This window comes from Stegodyphus dumicola, chromosome 2 (assembly GCF_044657685.1).
Source record: "Stegodyphus dumicola isolate Sdum_Otavi_A_Nest chromosome 2, ASM4465768v1".
In the NCBI taxonomy this organism is placed as follows: Eukaryota; Metazoa; Arthropoda; class Arachnida; order Araneae; family Eresidae; genus Stegodyphus; species Stegodyphus dumicola.
In genome coordinates this window covers 283,504,101-283,526,693 of record NC_140769.1, presented here as the reverse complement: position 1 = coordinate 283,526,693, position 22,593 = coordinate 283,504,101, and the positions used below count along the sequence as shown (strand labels likewise).

Here is a 22,593-nt window from a genome sequence, read left to right as displayed (position 1 = left end):
TATCCAGCTACTTACTTCTTTTTTAACAGTCTGATATGAAACTGGGTAAAATGGTCCTGGGCCAGACGTGGGTAGTTGCGAGGCATCTTTAGCTGCTTTATCAGGTAGTTCATTTCCAGCAAAATCACAATGACCTGGGACCCAGACTGAACTGATGGTTGTTGTGGGCCTGAGCCAGAGAATTGAGATCTTGATCGTGTTCAAAACACAGTTTTGTAACTTGACACGATTAGCCAGGGCAAGGATGACTGATTGGCTGTCAGAGAGAATATATATATTCTTATCAACTATATTTTTAGCTAAGATCTCCCTGGCGACCATATTGATCGCCAGAACCTCGGCTTGGAAAACAGTTCTTAGTTTACTAATTCAGAAGTCAAACAAGTTCTTAGTTTACCAAAGGTGTAGATGAAATCTAATGAAATCTTCTCCAGATCCCTTTGTTCTTATAATAGCTCCAGCTCCGATGAAATTGGATTTTGATCCATCTGTGTAACATTCAATTGATCCTGTTGGAATTAGGTCAATTAGAGATTCTATCTCATTCCTTTTTGGTATATGAGTTGAGAATAGTTTATCTGGAACTATTGTTTCAGTAATTATAGGGATCTCATTGCCCAAGTCCAGGCATATGTCAATGTGGCTATTGATGCAGATTCTTCATTATTCAAGTTCTTTAAATATAATACAGGGCGATAATATTTGATGGCAACAATTTGAAAAGTGAAAGAGCGCTTGCAGTGAACCAACGCAAAATGCCAAAACGAAATTAATATTCCTTCTGGGCAAATTATCGCCCCCCCGAAAAAAAACTGATAGGAGTTAGTCTACGAATAGACTGGTAGACTGCGAGAACGTAAAAAGCCTTTCGGGCGACCTTTAAAATCTGAAACCCTCCAGACTTTTAAAAAATTTCAGTTTATGTGTAAATATTCTTAAATTAGAAATCAATGGCCTAGATTTGGGTATAATGATTAGTTTAATTTCTGAGTGAAATACTCCATTTCATTTTAGTTATATCGAAGAACTACTTACAATGTAACAGTTACTATTCATCATTATTTGAAATGCTAAACAATGAACTGAACAGCCACATCTTACTGGCACTTTTCAAGCTTACAGTATGTTCTACAGACAGCTGAATGTGGGTATCTCTACACCAAAAGACGGCCCTTTTTTTATCTAGCATTTCATCTGCGTTAGCTGCACACATTTCTTAAAACGACAAAGATAACAATTTTTTTACTCATTTCTCATGTAATTGCATTGAATGTTTATGAATCGAGGATATGATTAATATTTTGGAATATTTACAGCTAGGCAAATATTGATTTAAGACTTTTCGTCATCAGTTTTTCCTTCCTCTTCGGTCTAAAGCTCCTGCTCTAGGTAAGCAAGGAACAGTTAGAGCATAGAAAGTGAACAGAAGCTGCCTCTTATCGAACTGTCTAAGAAAAGAATGTTGTACTACTTCGTCTTGGTGCTATGCCTCAGTTGTTGCACACGTGCTTGTAAAAAAGGTAAGAAAGAATTCCAAAATTCGTTTTTTAACCATCAATTATTATCTCCATATATTATATTTAAAGAAATTATATAATGCATCAATGTAGTTATATTTCTCGCATTGTGAAGAAACAGCGGTAGCTACACCCATCAATTTTGAATAACGTAGTCCTCCACCCGAATAGGGGCAACTGGAAGGCCAAATTTTGAATTTATATTATTATCTATTTCATATTTTGTAAAACGTTTTGATTAACAAACTGCACGATTTCAAAGCGAGCAATGGCAACGTTGTGCGGACGGGAAAGGAGAGAGGAAAAAAAAAAAAAAAAAAAAAAAAAAAAAAAAAAAAAAAACACCCTCTTTTTATATTCTGCGGCGCTAGATTGTGTATCGGAAATTCTAAAGATATGCTTACTTTAAAATTCTTTTGCGATATGGCTGTTGACCTGCATTTTATGGTTTAAGTGCGAAGAATATTATATTTAATAAATAAAGGTAACACACAAAACGTTAAAAAAACCGCCCCTTTGGGCGTAATATAAAATCTGAAAGCTTTCAATTTTTTTTAAATTTTATCTATTTTTGTATTCAAATTATTATTTTTTCTGTCAGGGGAAAATGGACCTCAAACGGATATACTCAAAGACTGTGAAAACTTGTTCGAAATGGACGACATTTATTGTGATGACATAGCTTACGAAGAGGTAATTATCAGTTTCATTTTCTTGCTTGTTATTATTTAGCAATTACTAGTAAATAGAAAAATATGAAATGAGCCTTTTATAGTAGCTTCCTGCCGTATATATTGCTGTATTCAGGGTCGTTCCTAGGCCACTAGGCTGCCCGCGTACTTGCCTAAAATCGCAGTCCTATTCCCAGTGATTAATAAAATTTTTATTTCATACTCACTAAATACTTAGATAAGACAAATTATATAAAAAGCTTTACATATGACAAGTACTTACAATGAATGTAAAATACACTCATGTCCATAAATTAAGGATAATGCAAAATCAGGCAAAGAAAGAGTTAGAAGCAAAACAAATCTGACTTATTTGTAAAGCTTATTTATTAAACAAAAGGTAAAGAGCAAAAAAAGATACTATATGTTAAACATTATTAAAAAAATTAGCGATTTTTTCTCCCTGGAGCAAATTACAAAAAAAAAAAAAAAAAAAAAATTTTTACAAAAAAACCAATATTACATGGTTGGTATGATAGTTAATACATTGTATGTCTCCCAGACGATGCAATACAGTCCGTACAACGCCTAGGCATGCTGAGTATCAAATTATCGATCTGATCTTGGGGGATATTGCACCACTCAAAAAGCAATGCTCTCCGAAGTTCCGGTAGACATGTAAGAGGAGGTTGACGGGCTGCAACTCGTCGGCCAAGCATATCCCACACGTGCTCTACTGGATTCAAGTCCGGTGAGAATGCTGGCCAGTCCATACGGGTGATATCCTCCGATTGAAGGCATTCGTTGACGATGTTTGCACGGTGAGGACGGACGTTGTCATCCATAAACACAAATTGTGTGCCCATGGCGCCCCGAAACAAACGTACAGGTTGTTCCAGAATGACGTCCCGATAGATTTGGCTTGTCATGGTTCCAATTTGAGCATGCAGGTCAGTTCTGGAACCCAGAATAATTCCACCCCAAACAATCACTCCTGCACGACCATAACGGTGTCGTTCAATGATGTTTTCTTGGTGGTAACATGTACCTGGAGCTCTCCATATAAAAGTCCGGCGAGAATCAGACTGCAAGCTAAACCTGGACCCGTCGGAAAACATCACACACGCCCACTGTTGCGGTGTCCACAATGCATGCTCTCTACTCCAGGCTAACCGCAGGCGACAGTGAGTTACAGCAAGTGGAACGCATCTGACAGATCTACGAGCATATAGACCAATCTGCCCTAAGCGTCTGTACACGGTCTGTCTTGAAATTGCCACACCAGTGGCTGAAGAGAGCTGACGAGACAGGTCTGAGGCTGTGCTCCGCCTGTTTCTTTTGGCAGTAACTGCCAAATACCGGTCCTCATTCGGCGTTGTAACTCTGTGGCCACCTGTGCTGTAACGTCTAGTCACATTACCATCATCTTGGAATCGTTGCCAAAGCCTGGAGATGACACTCTGGGCAATTCCAAGTTCGTCTGATACTTCCAGTTGGGTACGCCCACATTCCAGACTGCCGATAATTCTACCACGTAAAAAATCATCCAAATGCGTCCTTTGTGTCATAACTATTCGGTTATTGCACTGAAATGCTTATAAAGCGCCTGCGAACAATTTTACTTCTTTGCCTGTATTCCTTATATATCACTCTCTTACACTCTCGTCATTGTGACGTACCATCGGTGTCATCTGATTACTTCCTGAAATTTGCATATGATTCTTGAAGATGTGTGTAGTGATTTTACAGGTGATATATTAAATTTAGAGTTGCATTTCCGCGTGACTCCGAATTATCCTTAATTTATGGACATGAGTGTATTTAGGAAATGGTATCGCGAGAGTCCGGCCGCTCATAATTTCGGCAAGCCATGTACTTTTACGCGTTGCAACCCCACTAGGAAAGGCCCTGGCTGCCTTGTTCGACAGACTCTCGTTAAGAATTTCCTGTTTTGCTTACTATACAAGGGACAATACCAAAGTTTCGAGGAGTACAAAATATAGGAGATATACACACATAAAATCATTTTGATTACCGTTTATTTTTCGAACAATCGCTTCGATATCCAACGCATTTTTGCATTCTTCATGTGTAAACCGCTTTTAAAAGTACTGTAGAGACATTAGATTTTTTCGAAGCTGGAAACGTGAAAAATGAGCAGTGCCCTCGCCGGGGCTCGGACCTCTCGAATATGCGCCGAGTGTGCTGACCATTACACCACGAAGGCATGCTAAGGAAGGCGGGAGAAATACCTCATATACCCTTTTAAAGGAGGACTGAGAATTAGGGGACACAACCCCCAAATCCTGGTGAAGGAGAATCATCATCCACCACTTTTTTTAAGCTCGGGCGCCAGTGTAGGGACAAACAGGAGACATGAAAAATGAGCAATGCCCTCGCCGGGACTCGAACCTGAGATCTCTCGAATACGCGCCGAGTGTGCTCACCATTACACCACGAAGGCATGCTAAGAATGCGGGGAACATCCCTTGATCCACGAAGGCATGCTAAGAAGGCGGGAAAAATCCCAGTCCCCTTTATAAAGGGCGTCTGGGGATTAGGGGATTCAATCACCAAATCCTAGATTGGATCCCCTAATACCTAATATGGTGGTGGAGAATCATCATCCACCACCTTTTTTAATTGGGGCGCCAATGTAGAGACATTAGGTTTTTTTGAAGGTCACGGGCCTCTCGAGTACGCACCGAGCGTGCTGACCATTACACCACGAAGGCATACTAAGAAGACGGGATAAATACCTTACAGTACTTTTTTACGCTTATTTTTCTAAAGTCCCTAAACAATTTCGTAGATATGAAGGGTGAAGAACCTTTTTCTAAGTATGCGATTTTTAATGTAGGGAATAGGAAATAATCATATAGAGCCAGGCCAAGACACTATATTGAAATGAGTCATAAGTTAGCTTCTGCGGGTCTAGGAATAGAAGGATATTGGCTCTGGGAAGACGTCCGTCTAAATCAGCCTATATGCGGCCAAGTCGTAAATTTACAACCCTTTTTTCACGGGGAGGAGCTAAAAAGGAGACCGTTTAAACTGTTAAAAGAAATCGTTTAAACATATAACTTCTCTACATTCAGTTTTATACAGAGGAAAATACAAATTGAATTCTTCGAATGAATGCAATTTTGTACAATGAAAATGTATTACTTAACGATAAACTGTAAGATAAATAACATCTTTTTTTAAAGCCATAGGTGTAGAAAGACGGATATTTGTTACACGAATGAATTTGTAGTAAATATTGAGTTTTTCATTTGGAATGCTATGTTCCATGTATGCGAAGTAGCTGAGTATGTGAGATAATAGTCATAACCGAATGGCTTTCAATCTTTTCATGGCTAAGGACTGTTTCTCAATTACATTGTGGTCGCTGCTTTTTGGTTAATTTTCTAATGACATATAACCAATAATTGTTTTTATTTGAGACTTATGAATAAAATAACGCAAACTAGACTGCAGAAAATTCCTAAGAATGAAGTTAAATAATACTGAAAAATACATTATTGATATGCCCTTTTTGGTTTTATATGTAGTAGTTAATATGGAATCCTTAAATTATATATATCTATGTATAGGTAACTATAAATGGAATAAAATATAGAACAAGAAATAAAATGTCAAAGCAAAATATCTTTAATGTACAATGTTCATTACCATACGTATATTTATGTAATGTCAATATAAATGATTAGTTATTTTTCGTACAGATATAATTTATTTTTATATTTTGTATGTTTTTGTATTTAGTATTGTATACTTATCTGAAGTTTAATTTTACTTCTTCTTCTTTTGGGTTATGACTTTAAGTGAGAAAGAATTATTAAGGCTTTCATAGGGATTAAATTATATACAATCAATTAAGATCCGACTTTTCCTTTCTTTTAATAATTATATATATAATATACTATTTTGTATAAGTATACATAAAATATAGCAGTTTTTAAGCTGCTTTTATATATATATATATTGTTTGGTCTGGTTTGTTTAAATATAGCAAAGCAGTCGACGGCTATTTGTCTCAGAGTAAGGATGCTTCGGTGAAGAACTTTATAAGCAAAACTGAGTCGTATACACGTTACACATGGGAAAAAGCACGAAAACGCAAAGACAGCCATCTCGTTGAACGGGATTCGATTCCCAGATCAAACTACCAGTGTTCAACGACTTTACCGCTCAGCCACTAGTTCCCCTTCTCAGTTAACGTCAAGGTCCCCCTCTTGACCGCATTCGAGAGGTCACCCGTCCGTCACAGTGCATGCTGATCTCCAGCTATCCCGCCCTTCCCCGTAGTTCTTGAAATTTCCTAAACAATTACCTTGAAATTCTTTGAATTCCTTGAAACCAGGGCTGTAGAGTCGGTAGGGAAAATGACTGACTCCGACTTCGATTCCAAATCCCTCATACATATGTAAACATATACACATAGATTATAGCTTATTCTTTTGGTGATGGTGTTGGTGTATTTAATTATGGCAAAGCACACTAGGGCTATCTGCCTAAAGGGAGGGATGCCTTCGTGGAGGACTTTCTAAGCGAAACTGGCTCACATGGGGAAAACCACGAAAACACCCATGCAGCCAGCCCGTTCGCGGGATTCGAACGAACCTCGGACCGAACTACCAGTGTTCAGCGACTTTACCGTTCGGCCGCTGGTGGGCATTCTTTTGGTGAAACTGCGAATTATGGTAACTTGGCGATTTTGGGCGAAAATTCGGCGACAAACCCTGCTACAGCAACCTGCTAGTTTTTTTTTTTTTTTTTAGCCATTTTGTTTTCATGTTTTTTAAGGTAAATGCTTTTTTATAAGTAAAGGCATGTTTTTTTTTAGCCATTTTGTTTTCATGTTTTTTAAGGTAAATGCTTTTTTATAAGTAAAGGTATGTTTTTTTTTTTAGCCATTTTGTTTTCAAGTTTTTTAAGGTAAATGCTTTTTTATAAGTAAAGGCATGTTTTTTTTTTGTTTTTTTTAGCCATTTTGTTTTCATGTTTCTTAAGGTAAATGCTTTTTTATAAGTAAAGGCATTTTTTTTTTTTTTTACTCAACATTTTTTTCCAACAATCTGCTAGCCGAATCAGGCTTATGCTAGAACTTTTATGGAACAAAAGTGCTTCATCATGACGAAGATTAGGTGCGAAATTGTTTCTAAGTGCTTATTAGCTAAAATCACGATTGCAATTTTCCGGAAAATGTCACATGACGTGTCTCATGATCTCTCATTTCTCTGAGACAAAATAATCTGTGATTGGAACTGTGTACTTCTCAGATTATTGCTAAGGTCCTAGCTAGTAACCTTTATCGCCTTATGATGTTGCGTGGCCCCAACTTGTCAGCAACAGTAGTAGTGACTGCTATGAACTGTAAAGTACACAAACTCGTAAGAAGGGTTTAAATCCCTTTTTATTCCACTTTAGAAATCACAGTTGCGTTCACTTGACGCTCACAAACTACGCCGACCCGGCGGGTGAACAAATAGAAAAGAACAACTAAAAATAAATGACAGGATGAATAAATAATGAAATCACTATCTACGAGGCTCTATAATGGTAACTAACTTAACCACGTTCTAAGATACAGCTGAGATTCAGCAAACTTACTGATCAAGAAGTTGAAAGATTCAACGAACTGCCGAAATAGGCACACAGGCCGAAACGCGCGGTTCTTAAAATTTCTACCTAGCAACCTTCACGCTCGCGATTCAAGAAGCACACTTACAATCTCGTTTCCCTTCTATTTAATTCAATTTACTTCTGCTAAAATTTGAACACTCTGCGCGTTCTACTACGATTTACATACTCTGGCATTGGCAATTCCAGGGGAAAGTAAAGGCTTGACAGGAAAGATAGCTTAAAATAAATGTTAGTTAAAATAAATATAAACCCTACAGCCTTACCAAAATGTCACCAAACTACCTGTTACCATATTCCAAAGATTAGCCATTCTTTTAATATAAAAGAAGTAATAGATGCTACAGAGAAAACATTGATGGCATAGGAAATTATTTATATTAATTAGCCTTTATTACGAAATGGAAAAATTGGTATTGGTAATTTCTAAGAAACAGTATAGCTTCGGCAAGATCTTCTTTGTTCGAGGACCATAGAACCGATTTGATAAACTTCAGAGCTGAGGAGAATCTTTCTACACTGGCTTGAGTAGGAGGAAGAGCTGTTACTGTTAGGGCTTACTTCTTTTAACTTTTCAGGATAGATTTTTATAAGTTTTAAAAGAGGTGTCTTGCAAGAGCAATCATATTTCTTCAAAGGCTGTGTCGAAATCTTGTTTGTATTTTTTTCATTTTTATATCTAAAGGCTCTTGATTCTTTATTTTCATTCACTTTGCCTTAACCTTTTCAATATTATCCAACTATTTCTCAAAATCTAGTTCATCACTGGAAGAGGATGCTAGAGACACAATTGCAAGATCTGCAGTCTGACTGCCCTGATTTGAATACTCCAATAGTTCTGAGAATAATTTCATGCTTATTCAAAGTACATAGATGGCTTTCTTTGCCTTTTTAATTTGTTCATCATCCAACAAAATTCGGTGTTTTATATCTATATATATTGTTACGGTTTTTTTTCTGACACCAGTTGTTACGTCATTTTTTTTCCTTCACGTTAGTACGGGGTTCGAAGATTTAGAGTGAATAACGACGACACTTGATGAAGTATCGAAGCACACTTTATTTATCAATATTAATCAGGTTAATATTTTATTTATCAATATTAATCAGGTTAAGCTTTTAAAAGTACTGTAGAGACATTAGATTTTTCCGAAGCTGGAAACGTGAAAAATGAGCAGTGCCCTCGCCGGGGCTCGGACCTCTCGAATATGCGCCGAGTGTGCTGACCATTACACTACGAAGGCATTCTAAGAAGGTGGGAGAAATACCTCATATACCCTTTTAATGGAGGACTGGGGATTAGGGGACACAACCCCCAAATCCTGGTGAAGGAGAAACCACCACTTTTTTTAAGCTCGGGCGCCACTGTAGGGACAAACAGTAGACATGAAAAATAAGCAATGCCCTCGCCGGGACTCGAACCTCAGATCTCTCGAATACGCGCCGGGTGTGCTCACCACTACACCACGAAGGCATGTTAAGAAGGCAGGGAACAAGAAAGAGTAGTACGCATGCGCAGGACGCCTTCCACAGCGCTGCGACGGCGCTAGAATGAGACGGTACATAGTTTCCGAATACGCTACGTATATAATAAAATTAGTAACCGAAATAAAATTTCATGTCATTTAGTTATTAGGATTTTAGAGATTTAATAATTAGTGATTAGTAATTAGTGTTAGTAATCAGTGACTTTGTATTTTAGTATTAAGTAATAAGTGATTAATAATTAGTATTTTAGCTCCAAAACACATTTACAGTCGTCGAAGATCTACTCTAAACACGCTGGAACAATCAGCGACACAGCCTTCACACTGTCAGGCAATAAGGGTGGAGACAGCTTCACTGCAAAGCACCCGACTCTGCTTTCTGCTCCTGACTCTGCTTAGTCGTTGTCGGAACTTCACGTACTCTTGACACTCTCCACGCTACAACTAGCGATGCCCTCGACGACATACCAGCACAGATCCCGATTCTTCGGGTCAGTCGTTCCCGGAGCTCAACACTCTCTCTCGACGAAGCACTGACCGCGATACACTAACAGACTCTTTCGGTGCACTCGACGACCCACTCGGCACTCGCTGCCTGGCTGTCAACTCGATCGACTCCGCAGGGATTGACTCGAGACTAATTATCTCGCACTCTCGAGGCACACACACTCGGAGACACTTACTGACTGCGGACCAGCGGGGTTTAAATAGCTTTCGGCTTGTGTTCGACAAAATTCTGGGCTAAACCGGTAAGAATTCGTTCCAGAAGGTTTTCCAGCCGTCCATGGTATATCGCCAATTTTGTCGGCAAATGTTGCCAAACGGGCGATTTCTCGCCAACTATGGCAACCCTGCCTTCCCTTGCAATTTTATGGCAACCCTAAAACTGCTTTGCGGGGAAGCTATCTTACCGCGCCTGTACATTTCGTAACAATATTGAACCCAGCAAAATCTCATTGCCTAGCAAACTAGTTTCTCTTTTTTTCATTGAAGAAATGATTCCTTCTGCAATAAACCCTCCATTTCAGAAAGAACAAACATTGCATTCTTCTATTCTCACCTCCTGTTAATTCTTCAAATTGTAGCTTTTTTGTGACGGTATACGATGCAGAAAGAAGAGCTTCCAGTTCTACAAGATCATTCCGCAGATTTCCTGTTAGCGAAACATTAGGGTTATCTACCTCATCTAAAAAAATTCAAACAAATTTTCTTTCTAAATTCTAACAACCTCTGAGCCTCGGCGTGGACATTTGTTCGACCTGCATTAAACATTCTTACCCACTTTCTCACCATTCCATCACTTATCGCGTATTCACCGTAAACTTCTGTCACTTGACGATAAATTTCGGCCGGTTTAACATTCCTCGCGTTCAAAAATTTAATCACGGCACGAATCTCACAATCAGCGGGAGAACTAATTGTCTTAAACATTTTGAATGTGCACAACAAACTGAAAACACAACAGAGAGCAACCAAAATGGCGACAATTGAAAGTCAGTGAACAAGAAAGACTAGTACGCATGCGCAGGACGCCTACCACAGCGCTGCGACGGCGCTAGAATGAGACGGTACATAGTTTCCGAATACGCTACGTATATAATAAAATTAGTAACCGAAATAAAATTTCATGTCATTTAGTTATTAGGATTTTAGAGATTTAATAATTAGTGATTAGTAATTAGTGTTAGTAATCAGTGACTTTGTATTTTAGTATTAAGTAATAAGTGATTAGTAATTAGTATTTTAGCGATATTTTAATTAGTGATTAGTAATTATTATTAGTAATCAGTGATTTAGTAATTAGTATTTTAGTATTAGTTTCCTCAGGAATTATAAAAATAATTTTTTCAGCAGTTATCTGTCAAGCCAGGTAGATTACACAATCTTGATTTTATGCGCAAAAAAATGGTACAAACCTTCTTCTCGTGTGAGGAAACAAATTATAACTCATTCGTAATCAGGATTTTGTCAACTGTTTTATTCTTCGTAATCAGTAGCTGATATAAGAGAAATAATCCTGAATAACTGTGCTATAGCTGCAAACTGCAAACTAATAAGCACTTTACAGAATCAATGATATCGTATTTCTTACTTATGAAAGTTCCAATTTCTCTGCATTAAAATTACTAATTTTCTTTTATTGTTCAGATATATAACGGCTGCGGTTACCTCTGCAAATGCGACGATAATCAGTATCGCTACATCGAAAAGGAGAACTTTTCGCAATGCGATGAAGATAAGGTGAGCGAGTACTTTTTGTTAAAAATATATCACTGAAACACGAACAAGAACAAAATCAGGATAAAAATTTTTTAAAGATTATTTTGGTAACTGAAATCTCTCATAAAATTCAATAAAAATAGTAGAAAGTGTTTTTTATTGTATTGTAAAATTATTTTAAAAAAGGAAAAGGATTTGACCTTTAAGTAAAATCTATCAGTCATATATCATCTGTCTCAAGTTTTAAATCATTAAAAATTTAGTATATATATATACGAGGGTAAGTTGAAAAATAAGTTTCCCCTGCCGACTGTGGTCAGAGTTGTGTATGAAAGTCAAAAATTAGAATAAGACATTAAAGATATGACATACCTTTATTTTTCCACATAGGTACCAAGTACATGGAGACATTTGTCATATCGCTTGATGAGCTTCAAAAAGCCCTCCAGGAAAAAATCAGGGCTTTGCATATGTAAGAAGCGTTGAACGACTTGTTTCACTTCAGTATTGCTTCCAAAGCGCCTTCCCCCGAGATGTTCCAGGCTGACCCATCGAGGTAGGAAAGGGAGGAGGGGCCATTCCGCGCTAGAAGAGAAGCACTGCTTTGAAGCTTGGGTCACCAGACGGGGTGTTCTTTGTTTACATTCAGAAGCTCGCTTGACAAGTTCTGATAGTATTTCGACACACGACAGTTCCATAGAAATCGAAAAAGGGACACTCTCGCATGAAAGAAACATTCATAGTGTGATGGATAATAGCAATTTTTATAGTTTACTGACATTTACGCAAAAATCACATCTTGGTTATTTTTCGATAACTAACAACAGCGATTTTGATTATGAATTTGTTTTATAAAATTCTAAGCTGTTGAACTACAAAAATATAGATTTTAAGAAAACTGCTAAAAGAGATCTGCCAAAATTTATTTTCTAGAAGATTTGAAAAGTTTGAAACTTGATGGCTAAATGTAAATATAAAATTATGTATATTAAAATATTTGTAATTAGGCTCATAGGTCAGATTAAGTTTTTATTAAATAGAGTAACGTATGCAAGGGCTATCTGCCTAAAGAGAGAGATGCCATCGTGGAGGAATTTTGAAGAAAAACTGACCTTTGAGTGGGTATTAAAAATAATACTTATAATTTTCATTCAAATTATATTCATATATATATTTTTATGTAAAACTTTCGGGTGTATGCTAAATTAGTGTAAATTACTTTACACAAAAAATATAGTGAATGCACAAAAATTAAAGATTTGCACATGCCGTAAATGATAAATAGGAAATATGTATGGGTATTTATGCATGTGCTTGCAAAAAGCATGCATCTGCCTTTGACAAAATACTTAAATATTTATTAAATTATTTATAAATGTATTTGAAATGAAGAATTTATTCACTTATAAACAACTGTGAAAGTACTGTGAAGAAATCTAATGATTAAATGTATCTAATTTATAATGATTATAAATGTTATCTAAATATATAATAACCTTAATATTGAATTGTAAACATAAATTGAAATCCTGTCGACAAATACGTTATAAAACTATTTAAGCCAGAATTGTTCGTATTGGAAAGCAATCTGTTAAATGGTATTGTAAAGCAAATGCTATGAGATGCGCACTTAAGAACGTAATAAAGAGTTTTGGAATATGTATTGTTGAAATGAAGGCTAAAAAAAAAATCTGATAAGTATAATTAAAAGAATTATTCCCTTTACATTTTATAATAACTCAGTTACAAGTTTTAAATAATACTTTAAAAAAAAAAAAAAAAAAATATTTTATTTCCTTTCAGAAATGTTCAGAGAAAGTCAAATACTATTTAATACCTATTTCATTATTAGGAATTAGCGAAATACTTATTTAAAATATTTCGCTAATTCCTAATAATTCTCTAATTTAAAATGAACCGAATAGAGCATTAATTATAAATTGACTTACATTTTTCGATTTAAAAGAAGCCAAAAAATAATGTCATATTTAAGAAAGTATTTTAGGAAGAATCTCTATATATAGAAAAGAAATAATGCATAATTTTAATATTAATAATACAATAAACTTTGATCTTAATTTTTGTACCTTAACCGAATAAAATCGAATTACCTTAATTTTTTTTCTAATGTAAAATTAACGAAAACTTGTGAAAATATTTCATTCAAATTAAACCATTCTGAGAAAACTGTCCTGTGAAAAGTATAGCATTTAATTCCGTTCAGAATGAAATGTTGTTTAAAAATATGTTGTTTTCATATACTTAGGACTCTGAAGTGTTGTAGAAAAAAGAAAATATATACATTTATATGTATATTTGCGACGTAATTACAAAATATTTACATCCGAACGCGTCAAATCCCATAGAACTCGATGGTAAATGACCCAATGTTTTGGTCACCACGTAGGGATCGCCGGTGCTTCAGAGCAGGGTACGGAGAAACTTGTTTAGGGCGACTCCATCTTACTTCCTACCTCCATGGGCTGACCCCCATGCGTTGTTCTTTGTGTGTCGAGGTCAATTGTCGGGGCACCCATCGTGCTGACACTTTTCTATATCGAAGAATGTCGTGGATGACGTTTTGAGCTCGCTCATGTGAGATTCCAAGTTCTTCCGCTACTTCATCGATGCTGATACGCCGGTTCGCTCTAATCATGTCGTCCACATTCCTGACATTTGCATCTGTAGTGGCCGTGCGCGCCCGTCCAGCTCTCGGTATGTCCTCCACTTGCTGACGTCCATCACTGAATGTGCGACACCACCTCCGCACCATTTGCTTCGACATCACACCTGGCCCATAGACTTCCACGAGGCGGTTATGAATTTCTGTTCCTGATACTCCACGTGCCCATTCATAGCGGATAAATCTCGGGGAAAGGCACTTTGGAAGCAATACTGAAGTGAAACAAGCCGTTCAATGCTTCTTCTATATCCAAAGCCCTGATTTTTTCCTGGAAGGCTTTTTGAAGCTTATCAAGCGATATGACAAATGTCTCCATGTACTTGGTACCTACGTCGAAAAATAAAGGTATGTCATATCTTTAATGTCTCATTCTATTTTTTGAATTTCATACACAACTCTGACCACAGTCGACAGGGGAAACTTATTTTTCAACTTACCTACGTATATATATATAGATATAGATATAGATATAAGGGATGAAAATGTGCAAAACACACACATTTAAAAAAAAAAAAAAAAAAAAAACTGAAAGCTTTCAGATTTTATATTACTTCCAAAAGGGCGTTTTTCTTAAGTTTTGTGTGTTACGGTTACTTATTAAATATCATGTTCTTCGCACTTAAACCATATAAAATTCAATGCAAGAGCAATATCACATAATATTTTGAAACAGCTTATCTTTAGAATTTCCAATACACAGTCTCGCGCGCTGGGAATAAAAATGTTTAGTTTTTTTCATCACTGTTGCCATTACTCGCTTTGAAATCGTTGAGTTTGTTCCTCAAAGAAGAAAAAATTCCTCAAAGTTTGTAAGGATCTTAAGTTTTACTAACGTTTATTTTTATTTTAAATCTTTACTACCACTTCTTATTTTCTACTTCCGACCAGAATTAAAAGCGTTAACTTATTTATGCAAAATTTGTCTGGCGAACGCCAAGTACTTAAGTTGTGGCTTTTTGCCAAGCGAGAGAGAGGAAGGAGTTAATCGAAGCAGGCCGCTTACCTTAGAAGTTTACTCAGTTGCTGGTTGCCTTCCAGGCCAGAGGTTTAATCCTCGTGATAATTTTTAAACGTATTGTAGTGTTAACAGTTCTCTGTACTACATACGGCTTCCTGTTAATATACGGCCAATCTTCCACGTTTATTATTCCAAATTTAAATTAGAGTTTAGTTATATTTTTATATTCTTACGTTCAGACCACAAGTAGTTGGTCTCTGTATTCCGAAGTACGGAAATTATTGTAAAGAGTGAAAAATAAAGGGTTTTGTATACCCTTCCTGTGTATCTTGTCTACTTCCCACAGTTATTGAACATAGCTATAGTAAGCTCCCTGTTCCGAGTCAGGTCCTTGCATGTTCCCAAAGAAAGTAAGACGGAACATTGAACCTGATAAGTTTTACATAATTTGAAATAGATAATAAAACAAATTCGAAATACAAAATTCGGGATTTTTTTTTTTGTTTGAATTCTAAATTAATATTTCTTTCATTCAAAAATTTAAAGCAATACATTTTATTGCTAGTAAATAAACTATAATTGCTCATAAGTATTTCAGTTTTAGTAAAGAAAAGTTAAATGGGATTGATAGAATAATAAACAGTACTTTTTAAAATATTAACTCTTTGTTCAACCTTATTGATCATCGCAGAATTTTAAAATGAACTTTGATAATTCCCATTATTTTCGCTATTATTCTCATTCCATTGTTCCATTATTCAGGTTTGCCACGACGGAGAGTGTAAAAGTATCGTCTTCCATGAAGTTTATGAGTCGGATGATGATGATGAATCCACGGATCTTGTTGGAATAAGGGTAATATTGTATAAGCAATTCATATATGTGCATCATTTAACTGCTGATAAAATACTTTAAGAAAACTGAGAGGAAAGTCTTCAAGTTTGTATTATAAAAACTTTTTGTTGTTTCATCCAATCGATTATATTACTGATAATTATATCACCTGATAATTACCGATAATAATCATCATCTGATAATTATATCACCTGATAATTACTGATATTAATAGTCACCTGATAACTGAATACTAATGATAATTATATTGCAGAGTCATTAGGTTATTTCGAAATAGGAGACATGAAAAATGAGCAATGCCCTCGCCGGGACTTGAACCACGAACCTCTCGAATACACGCCGAGCGTGCTGACCATTACTCCACGAAGGCATGCTAAGAAGACGGGAGAAATGCCTTGACGGGAGAATACTCCTGAAATGAAAAGACGGGAGAATACTTCCTCTTTTAAAGGGAGACTGGGGATTAGGAGACCCAGTCGTCAAGTCCTGGAGGTGGAGAATCATCAACAACCACCATTCTAAGGTCGGGAGCCGCTATAAAGATATTAGAGATATTATTTTGAAGCATGAGACATGAGAAATGAGCAATGCCCTCGCCGGGACTTGACCACGGACCTCTCGAATACGCGCCGAGCGTATTGACCATTACACCTGGAAGGTATGCTAAGAAGGCGGGAGAAATAATCTCAGTCTCTTTTTGTGTGTGTGTGTGTCACACCTTGTATGCAGGATATTCAAGCACTTACATAACACGCGGATTTGAGACAGTGTTGTCACTGCCACAACCGCAGCATGTATCCGGTTGTTGTCACGGGAAAAACTACAATTTCTTTAGCAAATCTGTTTCCCCCCCTTCTCCATGACTCCACGCGAATGGTTTAAAGGAAGTTTTACGACAATTTGTTTACACAGCTCTGCCCATATATGCTTATTGCTAATATCTATCTATCTATCTATCTATATCTTGTAAATAATACCTTTAACAACTCATACGAAAAACCTAAAATTTCAATTATGGGCGTGCTTACATCTGTCCATAGCAACTGAAACCTTCGCTTTCAATTATTAAAATTATATTTCCTTTTCTAAATTAAATAATTTGCTTTTAATTTCTAAATTAAAGCTGACCACCAGCGACATAACTATTAACTAACAACGCCTTTGCCGGGAATCGAACCGCGTACCTCTGGATACCGGCCCAGCATGCAGAACCTCTACACCACAAAGGCACGCTAGGAAAGTAGAAGAAATACCTTATATACTCCCATTTTTAAACAGCGACTGTGGTTTCGGGGGACCCAATCGCCAAATCCTGGGTGCGGAAAAACCTCATCCAACACCTTTTTAGTTCGGGCGCCACTGTAGAGACATTAGATTAATTGGAAAAGCCGAAAAGATGAAAAATTAGCAACGCCTTCGCCGGGAATCGAACCACGGACCTCTGGTATACCGGCACAGCGTGCAGAACCACTACACCACGAAGGCACGCCAAGAAGGTAGGAGAAATACCTTATACCCTCCCCTTTTTAAAGGGCGACTGGAATTTTTAGGGGACCCAATCGCCAAATCCTGGAAGTGGAGAAATCTAATCTAACACCTTTTTAGTTCGGGCGCCACTGTAGACTGTCCCTTTCAAGTTTCATATTATTCAACCTCTTTGTTTTTGTAACCTAATTTATTTTTTTTAAATAAAGAAGTTTAATTATTTTAAACATGAATTATTAGTGTATTATATTCATGATAAAAATTAATTACAGGAGGTTTTTTTTTTTCTTCTTTTAACAAATCAATAGAAAAATAATTTGTGTTACACTTCATGTCAAATCCGTTACCTTGAGATTATTTAAACCAAAATTAGTTTGTAAATCTATCTAAAAGGAGCAGTATATATTCAGTGACATAGATAAACTATTCAAGCTAAGTTTGACTACATTGAATATGTACTGCCCCCTTTAGGCAGATTTACAAAATAATTGGGGGTAAAATAAGACAAATTGGGGGAAGTGAAGACAAATTATTTTTATTGACATGCTAAATTTTTATCAAAAAATTTTCAGCTGATGTTCTCATATTTTAAATTATAGAAATATATTTATAGTCAATTTATGCAATGCAATGCTCAAATTAAACTTTAAATATTAATGTATCTTGATTGTTCTTTCTTTTCTTCTGGGAGAGCATATGTTAAGCAAAATTTGAAAATGGGCTTTCAAATGTTATGTTTTTAGACTGTAATTAATGGTAAAATTTTTATTACAATGTTTGTCTTTTGTGAGTTATCGAAAGCAAATTCTTTTCAGGGAGCATATGATCCTTGTAAAATAGTTTACTTTGACAATGATTTGAAGAACGAGCTGTATGAAGAGTTGGAAGACGACGGAGAGGAATGTTACGATGCCAGTTCCGCATCGGAAGGAGTAAGAAATAGCAGTTTACTTACTTATTAATTTTATAAATTAGAGCCGTTTTATAATATCCCGCCCCCTCCAATTTATATATCCGCCTTCAGTTGGGAATGACTAAAGCTAGCCTTTTCAGCGATTCCAACTGAAGACCAGTGACATGTTTGATGGGTACTATTTAGAATACGATGGTCCACTTCATATTTACAAATGCTTTATCTTTATTTGGACTTAGCAGCTGTTATAACATTTAATATATTTTGAGAAATAAATAGCCATTTGACACTTAAGAGAAAGAAATTGTACACTGCGGGGGAAAAAAGAAAAAGGGGAGAGGAAAGGAAAAAAAGGGGAGACAGTTGTATAAGCCGATTGACAAAATTCAGCTTGCGTTTTTTATATCTCGAAAGCGTGACTTAGGACATGTATCAGATTTACACATAGCATTGTTCTAATTATACATAGCATTGTTACACATAGCATTGTTCTAGGTATTCTGACACAAAATCGGACTTTTTCTGAAATGACGTGCAAATGTTTTTCCATATTTCGATTCTAAGACTCAAATTATGCCAAACTGCCAAGTTTCCTAAAACTTGCACGAGTAATTTTTAAAAAATTAGCTCTCAAAATTTTAGCTCCTCCATGTTAATAGAATTTGGTATAGATTTATTAATCTCTCTCTTTTTTTTATTGAACTTATTTGATTCTCCCTTACACATTTCGAAACTTAGGTTCATTCCAAGTAAAATTCGCCCATTTTTTATGATTGTTTTTAAAATTTGTATTTTTAAATAATTTTTATAAGATTTTCGAAAAAAAAAATCGAATTACAACCTATAAAATTTTTAATATCATTTCAAAATAGATGTAGTATTTCTAGGCGCACCTGCAAAAAATTAGAGTTTGTTAGTCAGACTTTTCTAAGATATTCGTGAATTTATATATTGGCGCGTTTTGAAATTTGACATATTTTGTTATAAGCGATAATAACGCCAAATGTGGTTTACGTATTTTATTAAAATCATTTGAAAGTACGAGCGATGACCTTTTTTTCGCTCGTGTGCAATGAAAAGAAGGAAATAATAAGGTTGCTATAACTTAAGAAGTTTGCCAAGTGAATTATTCTGGGCGCAAACTGAAGAAAAAATGCGCCAAGATAAATTTTTTAATTTCTTTATAAATTTCTCACTAAAAATCATAAAATTTAATATCTAGGCATAATTTGAGTCATAGAATAGAAATACGGAAAAACGTTGGTATGTTATTTCAGAAAAAGTCCGATTTTGTGTCAAAATAACTATGTTAGAACAATGCTACATATAAATCTAATATATATCCTAAGTCGCACTTTCGAGATATGGAAAACTCAAGCTAAATTTTGACAATCGGTCTAGTAGAACGGGAGCTATAGAACTGTAATTTTTTTTTCCCTGCAGGGTGTACAGTTCAAGTAATTTTACTTCTTTCACGGCAGATTATGATCTGTTTATAGCATCTCCTAGACTTGGATAGCATGAACTAACAAGACCTAGAAGACTGTGTGAAGAATTATTTTCAAGTATAGAAATCCAAACAACCGCTCAATTATTATTTATTCGCTCAATAAGTTTATAGAAGGCTACACTTACACAAAGCCAACTTCTGCCTTACACAAAAGCCAACTTCTGGTTTAAATAGGTAACGATGAACTTAAAATTGAAAGTAGTAAGTTTAGCCTAACGGCTCACAGGATAATTTAACGCGCAGGAAGGCTCTGACTCGTAAAAGTCGGCGTAATCAAGCTTAATGGCTAGAAGCACTCAACGTCAAAGGAATCTAATTGCTAGTAATTCAAGATTGCAACGTGCCCTTCAAGCACTAAAATCGGCTTCCAAAACCTTCCCTTAAATACTACTTCTTTCTACCTCATTCGAACACAAACGAGCTAGATTATTAATATTCTGGTAAGAAAACGTGGGTGAAAATGAAGATAAAAGGAAATTAGCTTTAAAATAAAAATTAACTGTTATAGATAAATTAAATGAATCACCACATGTTTATAAACATAGTTAATAAATTCTTATTATCATTCCTTTTTTTCTACTCATTAGTTACAAAATTATCTTATTTTCCACAGATTCGACTGCCAAGTTATTTTTAATTTTATTAATAAAATTTATAACTGACTCTTTAAAAGTTCTAATTTAAGAACCTGAACAATTTATAGAACACTTGCCAATTCAGTTTAATGCGCATCAGTTTAACTGATGGGTGTTTGAAATTTTGCTCAACATGAAAATTAATAATTGAATAGCATAGAAATTATTTTAGAAAATGAATAAATCTTGCAAAATCGAGTATCCTTTAATACCATTCATTCAAATTTTTGTTTGCTAAAAATCTTTTCTTACAACTATACGTTTGTAATATTAAAAAATATGCTAATCAAGATATTAAATTTAATTTGCAATTGCCGCTTAATATTCTCTTTTAATTTGTAAAATATTTATGATGTTAAAATGTAAATTATAAATATGAAAGTTAGTGTTATAAATTTTTTATATTTGCTATGGCATTTCGAAAAGATTTAGCCCATAGGGCGTTATCCCAGAAGGGCTATTAATTTCGTTTTAGCATTTTGTGGCGTTTCACTTTTCAAATTGTTGCCACCAAATATTATCGCCCTGTATTATAGTTAAAGAAATTAAACAATGAAGAATCTGCAAAAATGTATGTATGTTTCTATAAAACAACGATACCTGGAGCCATCCAATTTTGAATAACATTTTGAATAACGTCTCCACCCGAATATTGGCATCTGGAAGCCTAAGTTTGGAATTTGCTTTGTTATCTATTTCATATTTTGTAAAGCATTTATGAGTTTTTGATTATGAGATTAAGAAGCTCAACGATTTCAAAGCGAGCAATGGCAACACTGCACAGAAGAAAAAAATTAATAACATGAAGAAAGTTACGTAGTGAAGTATGGATTTCTAAAGAATATTCTAATCATTATAAAAGTTATTGCCAATACTAGTTTAGGAACACTTTTTAGATATTACAAAAATAATGTACAAAATCCTTAAAACTAAGGTTTTACGAATTATGGTCTGGTGTGTTAGGGCTTTTTTTATCCCAAAGGGGGGGGGGGCTAGACGAGAAGGGCTATTAGTCTCAAAAAGGCATTTTGTAGCATTTCACGGTACTTTTCCGTTTTGCCGGCGCAAGCGATAAAGTTGCCAATAATGGTACAACCGATGCCAAACGGAATATTCTCGCTGGTAACCTTTTACGCCTCATTTTCAAAACAAGTCGCAGCTTTTTCTTATCAGATTGATTGTTTTTTTCAATACTGGCATATAATTGCATAGAATTTTTATCAGATAGTTCAGCTTTATGTCTAAGGCCATTTTCGGTAATTACGTCAATTAGAATGCAATCACAGTGCTTACCTGAAGTCGAAAATATAGAAAAGGTAAAGTCAAGGGTTAAATTCAATTCTAATGAGAATGCATTAGCGAAGTAAAGCACTGCAGTTTTACATAATTTCTGAGTAAGCTATTCGTACGAACTGAAATATTTCTTGCATATAAACTTGTGTTCCAAATTAAGATTTAACTTGAAATTAATGTAGATAATTACTGAGAGCATTAGAATTTTGTAGAGTAGTTTGCGTGAGATGAGATCGCTTGGGGTCACGTGATATGAACCGGCGAATCAGGATGGTGAACCATGAAAGCATAGTAAATTCTTAAATTAATGTTTTTTTACAAATTGTCTTTATTTATTGGCTTTTTATAAAATTTTAAGCGATATTAAAATGTTTATGCCTTCAAAAAAAGAATTCTTAGAACTAACATTTTTTAAATATTTTTTATGTGTATACTGTATGTTGTCGCCAATAAAGTCTGCTTGGCGAGATTTGCGCCGGCGAAACGGAAAAGTACCCATTTCACTATACACGGCAAATCACTTTTTAAATTGTTACCACGAAATATTATCTCCCTGTCTTATATTTAAAGACATTAAATAATGAAAAATCTGCATGATGCATGTATGTTTCTCGCATTGTGGTAAAACATTGGTACCTAGAGCCATCGAATTTTGCAAAACGTAATCCTCCACCCGAATATGGGCTAGGAAGTCCGAATTTGGAATTTGTTTTATTACCT

At 35.4% G+C, this 22,593-nt stretch overlaps 1 protein-coding gene across 5 annotated transcripts in view; it reads left to right on the top strand.

The window, feature by feature from the left end:
- The first annotated feature begins 1,361 nt into the window (after nt 1–1,361).
- LOC118191070 (uncharacterized) overlaps nt 1,362–22,593 on the top strand; it is a 37,388-nt gene continuing 16,156 nt past the window's right edge. For 4 of the 5 annotated variants that reach the window (XM_035361866.2, XM_035361865.2, XM_035361864.2 and 1 more), the window contains exons 1-5: nt 1,362–1,520; nt 2,119–2,210; nt 11,470–11,562; nt 15,945–16,037; nt 18,338–18,454. In XM_035361866.2, the coding sequence (XP_035217757.2) occupies nt 1,460–1,520; nt 2,119–2,210; nt 11,470–11,562; nt 15,945–16,037; nt 18,338–18,454 (456 nt within the window). In that variant the 5' untranslated portion in view covers nt 1,362–1,459. The remainder of the gene's footprint in view (nt 1,521–2,118; nt 2,211–11,469; nt 11,563–15,944; nt 16,038–18,337; nt 18,455–22,593) is intronic. The other variant, XM_035361867.2, reaches the window with a different exon arrangement.